We start from the raw sequence: 12302 nt of genomic DNA on the forward strand, positions 1-12302 counted from the left end.
ACATTTGATAGGTTTAGCAAAGGTAGTAGAGATTGCAGGCAGTGAGGAATATAAAAATGAGAAGTTGTTCATTCTAAATTTGTATGATATATTGTATAATTATCAATTATATTGTAACCTATTTTATACAAGTTTAACTGAATTATTATTGTACTTGTTGCTGGCCATTTGATAGCTTTAGAACAGATTGGGTTTCACTTGCATCACATGGCACTGGCTCATGAATAAGATATGGACACATGAGTAGCCCTATCTTGTGTCTAGCCTGAGCCTCTCACTGGAAGTGTTGCACTGGAAACCTAAACTTTGGGAGAGTTTGAATCCTGTTGTCACTAGACAAGGAGTTTATTCAATGCCATCGCTTTTATAACAAAACGTGTAGTTTGATGACCTGTGAGCTACGACTGTATAAAACAAGAATGGCCCTTGAGATGTCCAACGATAAACGGATAAAACTCGGAGCGCTCTGGTGACTCGAATCCAATTGCGCCCCTATCCAAAAAAGATCCTCCCCAACCGGGAAATTCATACTGGACGTTTGGAAGCGGAACGAACGATGACTAGACGCAGTGACAGCGATAATGACGGAGAGACTTCGTCCCCGTCTCCGTCCTGGCGCCCAAAGAAATGTAAAGGTGAAAAGCGTGTGTCTTTCCCTCCGGATGAGGAGATAGTGTCAGGCTTCGCTGAGCGCAAGGACACGATCAATGGTGAGCTGATGTCCTCTACCTCTTCTCTCCCTTGATGGCTCTGAGGGAATAAGGGAGGGATAACTTTTAGTGATTGATACAGGCCAACTTAGGTATGGTATAGGCCAGTCGGCATAGGCTAATGTTGTTCTGTGTAGTGTGGATGGCTGATGTAAGGTAGACCTAGCACTAATCAGTTTCATACTCCGCTCATTGGACATTTTGACATTTTACATGGTCTCAAGATCAAGTCTCCTGATTTGTATTCTGGTCCTCCCCTCTTTCCCTCCCTGATTCCCCACCCTCCTATATTTATTAGTGATTTGCATAAACATGGTAACCAACACAGAATCACAGCAGTATCTCCTAGTGACCTAAATGTTTTGAAGTAAATTAATTAATTACTGTAGATATGTTTTAATTAATGTCAAGGATTTAAGCATCCTGAGGGCACACACACACACACACACACTTTTCTAATCAGATTCAAGATAAGTGTTTTTATTGGTTTAGAGGGAGCTGTCATTCTCTGGATATACTTACATGATGTTTACAGAACCATTGGAATGACTATGGAGGCCATTATCATGTTATGGTTGTAGTGAAGAGTGGTGTGAAATACATTGTTTGTGAGCAATATAACTTTAGTGTGACACAAATGATGTATCAAGTTTGAGACAGTCAGTGAGTCAAGTGTTTCCATCTGCAAGTCCTATAGGCCTAGCTACACCTGTTAGGCTCACTCCATAAGGCATCTGGGATGAATTTGATCGCTTGATTGGTTGATTTATAAGGCAGATAGTCATCCTCTCTGCCCTTCCCACTTCCAAATGACTGACATCTTCTCCCTTCCCCACAGTCAGTCAATCAGAAGTGCACAGGCTGCATCCAAAATGGCACCCTATTCCCTATAAGTGCACTACTTTTGACCAGAGCCCTATAGGCCCTGGTCAAAAGTAGCACACTAAATAGGGAATGGGGTGCCATTTAGGATGTGGGACAGTTTACCATCCGTATGGCCTAAGCACTTTGGAGTGGGAGCTCCCAGTTCATTGGGACAGAGAGACATTAAGGTGGGTAATGAGTGTATTCTTCTATTTTAGTTGACAGCCTCACCTTGGCAGAGGTAATTGAGGCCTACAAGAGGAGCTGCGACAAGCACCAGGTGGAACCTAAACCCAAGATTCTGGAACAACTTGAGGTGCATTCCACAGAGATCCTATTAAAAGATTAGTTTCATGTAATTCTATGGTACATCCGTAAAAAAAGATGCTTCTAGAACCAAGACTGCTTCAAAGTCATATTTCATATATATTGTCCCTAAAATCTTTTATTTCAACCCATTTTTGCCAGTAATTGAAACCTGGTATGGGGTCTTTTTAACCTTCCCAAAATAATCCCCAAAGAATCATATATATTTTTTTTTACAGATACAGTACATGTTGCACTGTGGTACATTAGTAGTGAAAAAGAAAGACAATTCTCATCAGTTCATATCGGTATAATACCCAGTGATATGAATAATCTCTGACTATACTGATTTGTGGTGAGAGGATACATTTTTTGTAAAGTAAGACAAGATTTTACCACAGATAGGCAGAGATACTGCGGTCCCTTGGCTTTATAGCAGACACTCACAGTAGTAGACACACAGTGTGACTGCTCATATTAAAATTCCAAGGGTAATTTGGATCAGTTCGTTCAATCAGCCTCAATCAGGCTTATTGCACAAAAAAATTAGAACTGCATCTCTTGTGCAAACAAGAGGCTAAGAGCAGGTTAACTACTACATTGGATTTAAGTTAGTGGCTTTGTAAATAATAGCACAGCTGTAAACAAAAACAAATAAACATGGGCTAGTGGGGGTGTACACACACACTTACACACACACACGCACACACACGCACACACACAAACTCCGACATGTATAATTTATTGTATGTACTTACTTATTATACTTGGACCAGCAATGTTAAGAACATCAGTTTCCCTCCTGCATAAATGTAAGATTAGATCAAGGAGAATTCTTTGTTGGAAATTAGAGACTTAGCAGTGCTTATATTAAGCACACACACTCACACATTCCCACACTGTATTATGTTGGACGCACTAATGAACCCAATTGCGTTCGAAATGAATGTAGGTGGTCCTCCTAAAAGAGTAAAATATGTATGGTTAAGGAGTAGCTAAGAGGAGAAATATTTAGCCGAGAGAGAGAGAGGGCTGAGAGTGAATTCATAATAAGAGTATGCAAAATGAGAGTGTGAGCTTAAAGAGCATATTTATTAAATTAGGTATTTTCAGCAGGGTAATCCCCCTGAGGTTGGCCGTTGAAGACTATTTAAAGCTTTTATTGTACCCGTGGGCTTTCGCTGTTTCTTTGAAATGTTTTAAGTGGATAAAACAGTATTGCTTTTGGTTACATCTTCATAAACAATAATGGGTTTCAGCTCAGGGCCCAGGGCTGCTTTAGTTAAACACAGACTCTCTTACTCTTTCATTTCATTTTCCCTCTGAAGTCTGGAATTTCATGAAGCTTTATTTTCTGGGTTAGATCCTGTGATTATTTACATAATTCTGATAAGTCCTATCAACATAGTTAAGCCCTATTTAGGCATGGGGGAGAAAGGTTCACTTTTCAAAATGCTGCAATCATTCAGATTCAAATTGAGACACTTGACTTTAACATGAAGGACTGTTGTAATTTTTGTTTGAATGGCTCAATGGCAGCCATGTTTGCATCAATAAAGTACCTTACTCTAATAGATTTCCATTCAAATTTAGCAAAAAACTATTTCTCAAGCAAGAATTTTGCTAGGACTGTCTGGGAGTGGTCTGAGTGGGGAGGGGAAACTTAAAACTAGAAGTTATTGGCTGAGAGGTTTGGAACTCTCTTTGTAATTGGTCGATTAACTAATTTATCTCATGGTGATGTCATCATTGATGCTGAAGCCCCCGCCCACGCAAATCTGATGATTAGATGGTCCTGTGTAGATTATATTTTCAACCAGAAACTATCAGGAAATAACACTGAAGACATTTCTTCTCACTTTTACAGTGTTAGTTTTATCAGCTGTTGTACAATATGATACAAAACACAGGAACAACCGAATGTTGACTGCACTTGGCCTTTAAAGTATGATTTGTTTACTTTTATGTTCATTCATTTCAAAAGCACCTCCTTTTATTAGTGTCCTGTATTCATTTGGAGCTCTCACCTACAGTACAAGGGTGAAATTCAGAAATGTTTTAATATGATTCCAAAATACTATAAGACTCAAATCACATTGACCTAAATAGGATTTAGTATTCTCTCTGGGTTGTAGGCACCAGGTGGAGTAGCCTAAGCTAGGAATTAGTTGCTTGTTGTTGAATCATTTAATGAATAGATATCGGTTATTTCTCTTGCAGATTTTTCAGTTGAGTGGACTGAGGAGAAATCAATTACCTCGACATAAATTCCCTATTTATTGAAGGATGAATTATCCCTCCCGGTGCAAAGCTGCCAACGTGACATTCTATTGCTGTTAAATTCATAAGGTTTAATTCACAGAAATGTCGTTTTTGTTGTGTGTGTGTGGAGCTAAATCCATCCCAAAAACATCCCCCCCCTAAGGAATTTAAAGAAGAAAAAATATTTGTGCATTAGATGCAAACCCTGCTGGTTTCTCATTCTCTTGATTAGCGTTAATATTGTTCTGCTGTAGCGGCCTACCTACAGTACGGTACGGTAGCGTTACAACATAATCCTTGGCTGCTGCCAGCCAGTGAGCCTCTCACAGCACAGAGGGATCTCTCTCTCTCTCTTTCTCGCCTCATGTAATTCTAAAGAGAAACACATTAAAACAATTAAATGCATTAAATGATTGTTATTGTGTCTCCCCAGGTGTAGAGAATAGGCAGATGAGAGGTAAATGTCACTAAGTAAGTGTTGCACTATTTCCAAGGCTGTTGTTAGTGCTTCAGATGCAAATAAAAGCTGAGAGAGGTGAAAGGGATTTGAATGTTTCCGACTGAATGCAGGCTTATCAAAAAAGAAAACAGGGGAACCGGACATATGTCTCCTCGCTCATTACAACAAGCGATAAGAGGTGACGCTTACTGGGGCAATGCCCTAACCACAGCTATCTGAACGCAGGAGTGGGAGAGCCTGAAGAGAAGAGTGCTTCCTTTCCTTAGCTGGGCTGGAGGCCATTGGGAACCTACACAGGCTCACACTCAAGATTGTAATTTGGTAACGCTCAGACAAACTTTCACTAAAACATCCTTTTTTTTAGAAGTGAAAGGATCGGTGCCTCCTCTCAATACACATTTTAATTTGAGGGGAGCCCTCTAATATGGTTCATTTTGGTTAAATTAAAATACATTCAACAGCGGACAAAATAGCTTTGAACATTTTGGAAAATAGATTGTGATTTTATAAGTAACCAAAAATGTTATATAAGTAGTATTACTCCTATTTTAGAATAACAGCAGTATTAGTATTAGTGATTATTGAATTTATTTGCAGTTGTAATATTGCTGTTGCAGCAGCACCATCTTGCTAAGATCTGACACATCCCGAGATCAGGCATAGGTTTTGTAAATAGCTTACATTTCAAACCAAACGGTTCCCATTTGAGTCAATTCTGTCATCTGTGTGTACCCATCTCTCCCTCTCCCTCCTGTGCTCTCTGTCTCTCTCTCTCCCTCTCTCTCTCTGAGCCCTGTACCTCAGCATCCATCAGAAAAGCACAGCGTCTCTGATATGCAATAACCCTCTGTCTGCCCAGCGATACGATACAAAGTCAAAAACATCTAAACACATCTAAACACCATCCAGTCTAAATAACTTCCCAACACACACCCTCTGGACTTTACTGATACACACACCACACACACAACCCCCCCCCCCCCCCGGGGACCTGGCTGATGCTGTGCTTTCTGTAGTATGGAGATGATATTTGTGATGATATTTTTAGCTCTGCTACACACCACAAAAACACCCTCACACACATGCACGCAGGCACACACACACACACACACACACACACACACACACACACACATGGAAGAGCGGAAGCATGCAGAGTCAGGTGGTGAATATAAACATTATATTTTACATCTAGCATTTAGGGATACAATACATAGGTACTTTACATGAAGACTCATTAATAATGTTACCAAATGTACTATCACACATTTCAAAATCATTACAGATGAACAAAGAAAGACAGTGGGAAATATTTTCAAAGTCAATTAGAATTTTGTGTACTGTACGTTACATTTTTTTTTAATGATAAATGAAGTTACTAATTTTGTCTCTTCTCTTTCTAGACACTGCAGGTTTAATTGCTAATTGTTAACTGTGAATGAATACATTTGCATATTAATTAGCTCCCAATTTACATTTTTTATTTGCTGCCTTCAAAGGGTGTGAGATAAAAGGTTGTGTTATTTTAAATAATTTATCCTTTATTGCAGAAAAGATGCTGAATGGAAAATGTGCTGGTGATTTTAACCCCTAAGAGCTTTAACTGTAGAAAAGTGCTCAGAAAAAAAACTACTTTTTTTCCAACTAATTAAATGAGTTTAAAAAAAAGAGCTCCAGTGAAACATTTGTTAATACAAAGGCAGAGCGCGGGACTGGGATTCCTGGACCGACGACGGAGTGATGAATGGCAAATGCACCAGAGATGACTTCGCTAGAAGTCAAGTTTATAAACCATATCCCTCTCTGCCTGGGAGAGGGAAAGCTTTTCTTTTTATCCCTTCATTTTGTCCCTCTCCCTCCTGATACATCAATAGGTTTGGCACTCGGTCCCTTCGTTTTTCTCCTCCACGCTAGGCAGCACATCTCAGCAGCAGAGCAACAGGGAAAAGGAAGGGGGCTCACAAGTTCAGAAATTCATTAAGATGGAAAAAAAGCAACTACTCTCTCTGTGTGTGTGTGTGGGTGGGTGGGTGGGTGGGTGTGCACTTGCACTTGTGTGGTTGTTTGTGTGATCGGTGGGGTGGGCCGGTGGTTGCACAGCCTCAAATTATTTTGTCACATCGCTGTACTCTATCCCAAACAGAATATATACAGTATATTGACCGACCACACTGTATAATACTTTCATGTCTCCTGCTCATCAATAAAATCCTCTCTTCAGGTTATTCTGCCAAGTACTCAGAAGAGATGCTATCATAAAGTAGAACAATATCATAACTCATACTGCTATAATGTTATATCAGGGGTTTTAATAAATTGATATGCATGCTTTGTTTTGTGGTGGTGGTTCCTCTATAAATAAAATATTTCTCAGAGGGATACACATTTCAGAGACAGACAGATAGGGAGTACTGTTTCAGGGCATAGCAGGCCTACATGATGCTGTTCATTCCAGGCTCTAACCTATTAGACGTGTGTGTGTGTGTGTGTGTGTGTGTGTGTGTGTGTGTGTGTGTGTGTGTGTGTGTGTGTGTGTGTGTGTGTGTGTGGCCTTTTCTGCCGCCAACATTGTCTTTGGCACAATATGTGTTGTACGTTATTTTTCGGCGAATGTGACACGTCACTCATGTGTCTTGCGTTATTCCTTGTATTGTTTTGGTGTGTTTCTGCACACTGACAATTTCAAAGGAAATGTGTAATTAGAACAAATAATACGCCTCTATTTACAAAGTGTAATTTATTCATGTTATATTGATTAATGTAGTTTGGTTCTGACTGAGAAAATTTTTAAGGGGTCTATTGTCTCTCCTCCCTGCTCCTAGACAGAAAAATATAGGAAATCATTCCTTCAAGGTATTTTGTACTCTCATGTCCCTTCAACAATGAATCATATTTAAGGATTAAATAAAACAGGCAGAATATGAGAATAAGCCGGTGGCATCTTCACACAGTGGGATTTGGCAAAACGAAGACGGCGTGCGTTCGGTTCCTCCACTTGATGTGAGGGAGAAACAGTTGAAATGATCGCATTCCTTCCTTTCCAGAGAGAGAGAGAGAGAGGGAGAGACGAGGGAACATGCTATCACATTCTTTTTTAATCTGCATGTAAGGAGAGATTCTCTTTCGCTCCTTGGCTGTTGTGTTCTGGTTGTCAGGAGAATAAAAGATGACAATTTCCACGATACACGCAATTATGTCACCTTTGGAGATTGATGTAGTCAAAACAGATGTATGTGGAACAGTGGCTTGGCAAATGAACGCCTCAACAGATGACCAGCTGTTGCTAATTAATATACACTGGTTAATTAGGACATGGTGTTGCCATCAATAGTAAACTGTGTGAAATCCATAATTTATGCTCTCATGTTGCTGTTGTGGCAGTGGAAGCTAGAGCTTCTAACTCTGAACAAAGTCAGAGAGCCATGGAGGGATGCAGAGGCCTCATGTTAGAGGGGTACATTAACTGTATTGTTTATGTTAATGAGTAATGCTAAATTTTCTCTCTCCATCAGCAGGTTACCAGTTTAAATGGCAGGGCCCCATGTCTGGATTTGAAAGGTAAGCTAATGTGAAATGTTTGTTCTAACTTTATTTACAACATAGGATATGATTAATATGATATTTTATACAGTGAGTGGTATAGTGCTTGTTGAATGTAAAATGAATGACTATTACAGCCATTACAACAGTGTAAGATTGCAATATTACAATACTAGAAAGTTAGTAGCCCGAAAGACATCACATTCCAGTACATTATACAGATTATTTCTAAGTAGCCATCGGTTTACTGTAACATACATTTACAGTGCCAGTAGAATTTAATCACTCCTCTGATGTTGTGAAGCTTCAGTTTGGGGTTAACCCCTGCCCCCCTTTGATGAGTGTAACAGGAGAGCTGCCACCCCAGTGGGGATGTGTGATTCCAACATGGGGTCATCTTGTTCCCCCCCCCTCCTCAGTTGTCACGCACTGATGACATCACACTGGGGTGATGACACCCTGCATTAGTTATTATCTTCCCCAACACAGAGGGGATTAGATAGAGGGGATTTCAGTTCCTCCCCTTCCTTGCGGTTCCCCCTGTTCCTACGGTACTGTTAAGTGATTATTGTTTAAACAATTATTATTCTTATTTTTTTGAAATGATTATGCTAATGATGAATAAAGAAGGATGTGTGAGCTGTGAGACAGCGATGTGCTGTTTGCTCCCTCCCTCCGCGGTCATGGAGATAAGAGTTTATGAGGGGAAGGAAGGAAGGAGCTAGGGCCTCTAAGAGAGGCGGACTGATGCTGCGGCCATCAAAGTCTCTCTCTTTGTTCAAAAGTCATCTGGTGTTGAATAATCAGACACCCTTTGATTCATGACTGGGAGGGAGGGAAGGGGACAGTGGATGGGATCTTGTTAGAGAGAGACCGTCTTTCGCCTTTTAACTCTGAGTCGTCGCATCACACTGTGCACTAACTACCAGTCACATAATCTGTGGCGACGCTTTTCTTCTCTCAGAGCTTACTGTACAACTTTAATTCAGAAAGTAAACAATTGCACAGATAAAGAGATGATTTACGTTTTCTAAAGGAGGGGTAGGAGGGGAAGGTTGTTTTGTGTGCTCTAGCCTCCCTGAGTTTCCTAAAATTCCAATCACAAAATAACATTGACTCCTGACTGGGGACATGGCAATCTGACTGTTAGCAAAAAGTCCCAATTATCTTCTGTTTGATTGCTTTCCCTACTCAGGTGAGCGATTAGACCACCTTTCCTGCGAGGCTCTGGAAGTCATACTGAAATCACTGAGCTTTGATTTCATCAATCTGCAAGCGGCAGAGCTGGAGGAAAATGTGAGTTTTATGAGCAAAAACTTATTTTTTCATTTTTTCTTTCCAATTGGGTTTTGTATTCAGCTGTCCCTGTGTATCGGATTTTACTCTCCATCAAAGGAACTGGGAACTCCATTACTATGTTGCTGTTGAATTTAAACCTCGCTCCCTTTTCTTTTTTTCTTCCAGGGAGCATCATCCTTGCTGGATATGATTTTGTATTATGAATCTACCCCCCATCTTGACATCTCTGACAACACCGGCATGGGGATATCTGGTTGGAAGGCCCTCTCTCATTTGATAAAGCAGGTAAATGTAGTTCAGTGTAATGTGTTTCTATGTGTGGATTTAGGCCAGGGGTGAGAGAGTGCACATACTATAGGAGGGAATGTATTCTAGAAGTAAGACGAGTGAGTATTGAGGGCAAAAAAAAGTATATTCAAGTTCAGCAGTTCCCAGAGAAGCTGCCTAGCTTTGTTAGCTAACACACATGCATGCACACAATCGCGCACGCATGCACGCGCCATTACCCACAGTCAGTACCTCAGACTTCATTACCATGGGCATCTGATTAGCTAGCAGAGCCAGGAGAAATGATCCTGCAGATCCCAAATGCTATTTTTGAAGGCCTGCCTGCCAGCCTGGTCGTGTCCTTGGGGTGATAAACCTCTCAGGGCCCATGTCAGGACTCAAAGTATGCAGGGAAAATCTTCGCAAGCATCTTACGTTAGCTGACTGTGTCTGAGAGACAGACAGATAGACAAACAGATGAGGGATCTATAAGTAATTTGCCAATGACAAAATAAGCCCAGATGACAACCTCTACCATTCCTTAGAGTTTCAGAGTGCTGGATGGAATTGGATAGTTATAGTGTAAATTTATTTCAATGTTTGTTCAATTAGTGATAGTTCTTAGATGAAAGAGAGGTGAGGTTTTGCCGCGTGGTGAAATGGACTTCAAGGGTGAGACCAAAAGCCGGCTCTTAGGCAGTATTACTCAAGATCAATCAAAATCACCTTGGTGTAGAGCGAGAGATGGAGGATGCAGCAGGAGAGAAAAAATCTGGACACGTTTGATGTGCCGACCAGACGGACAGAGAGATGGTGGGGGGGATGGAGACTAACAATGGCCCCCAGACCTGCCGCTCTCCCTCCGTCACTCAGGACTGTTTTCTTCTCATCCTTTTTTGATATTCCCCCTCTCCTCTCCTCCTTCAGACAGGCTAGTGGTTGCTGAGGAGAGGTGATGCATGGAGGCCAGTCCCCACCAGGGGCACAGCCTAGCCCTTCAGCCACACTCTCGCTCTGTCACTCTCTCCACCGCTCTCTTTCTGTCAGTCAGTGTTGTTTTGCCTTACTGGCATTCCCCTCTTCCTCTAGTGTTTGAAGGTGAGGTAGAATACGGAGTTCAGTCCACACTTAGGGCACGGCCTAGCCCTTCAGCCTCTCCTCCTTCCCTCCCTGCCATCTTTTTCTGACAGGTTCTGGAAGTGTTTGATCAGAAGTAAAGTACAGAGGCCAGTCCATAACCTAGCATCTCAGACCCTCACTCTCTCTTACACGTCTCTCTCGCTCTCTGTCCCTGTCGTACCCTGTCCTTCCCTCCATCTCTGTTTTTCCATCCCCTCAGTTTTGCTGACTTTCTCTCCCTTTATCTTTGTCCTCTATCTCCCGTCCATCTCTCTCTATCTCTCCCCACCCCACTCTCTCTCTCCCTCTGTCCCCCGCCCTCTCCCTTTCTCCCTCTCTGTGATGAGATCCTTGTGTTTGTCTCTCTGTAGAGTGTGTGTCTGTTGAGGCTGGATGTGTGTAACGTGGCCCTGCTACAGTATCCAGCCCAGGTCCTGTCAAGAGCCCTCCTCAGCAGCAGACTCACCGTGCTGCACCTCCAAAGCACCTGCCTCAGCGGCAGACCCCTCTTCACGCTTGGTATGCCCTGCACGTATGCATAAACGCATACACACACACACAGCTTTGTTTTAGAGAATTATCAGGACTTTTTGGGGAGTAAAAATGTTTTCCCATTCAAAAATATATTTTCAAAACTCTAACCTTAATCCCTAACCCTAACTCTTAAACCCAAACCCCAAACCTAAGCCTAAAATAGCATTTGAAGAAATCCAGGACATGGAAAAAAAGTCCTGACTTTTCCAAAATGTTATTATTTTCCTACCTTGTCAGGACATTGTGGTGACTTGTCAGGACATTGTGGTGACTTGTCAGGACATTGTGGTGACTTGTCAGGACATTGTGGTGACTTGTCAGGACATTGTGGTGACTTGTCAGGACATTGTGGTCCTGATAAGGTAGCGAAACATATACACACACACACACACACACACACACACACACACACACACACACACACACACACACACACACACACACACAGTCTTGTACAACTAACCTTGTGGGGACACACAATTCAGTCCCATTCAAAATCCTATTTGCCCTAACCCTAACCTTAACCCTGAAACCTAACCTTAACCCTAAACCTAATTCTAAACCCCCTAGAAATAGCATTTGACCTTATGGGGACCAACAAAATTTCCCCATTGGGGCGGCAAGTAGCCTAGTGGTTAGAGCGTTGGACTAGTAACCGAAAGGTTGCAAGATCGAATCCCCGAGCTGACAAGGTAAAAATCTATCCTTCTGCCCCTGAACAAGGCAGTTAACACACTGTTCCTAGGCTGTCATGGAAAATAAGAATTTGTTCTTAACTGACTTTCCTGGTTAAATAAAGTCCCCAGTTGGTAACATTTTTGTTTGTTTACTATTCTTGTGGGGACTTCCTTGTACCCACAAGTATATATAAACATGTACACACACACCACACCACACACACACACACACACACACACCCACACACACACACACACACACAC

General features: G+C 41.6%; 1 protein-coding gene across 1 annotated transcript in view; it reads left to right on the plus strand.

Moving 5' to 3' along the window:
- Nucleotides 1–556: 556 nt before the first annotated feature.
- Nucleotides 557–12302, plus strand: part of si:dkey-288a3.2 (uncharacterized) — a 46223-nt gene continuing 34477 nt past the window's right edge. Inside the window, exons 1-3 of the mRNA XM_082959207.1 lie at nt 557–710; nt 1793–1890; nt 11199–11346. Coding sequence (XP_082815333.1) covers nt 557–710; nt 1793–1890; nt 11199–11346 — 400 coding nt within the window. The remainder of the gene's footprint in view (nt 711–1792; nt 1891–11198; nt 11347–12302) is intronic.

Source organism: Salmo salar, chromosome 01 (assembly GCF_965601325.2).
Source record: "Salmo salar chromosome 01, fSalSal1, whole genome shotgun sequence".
NCBI lineage: Eukaryota > Metazoa > Chordata > Actinopteri > Salmoniformes > Salmonidae > Salmo > Salmo salar.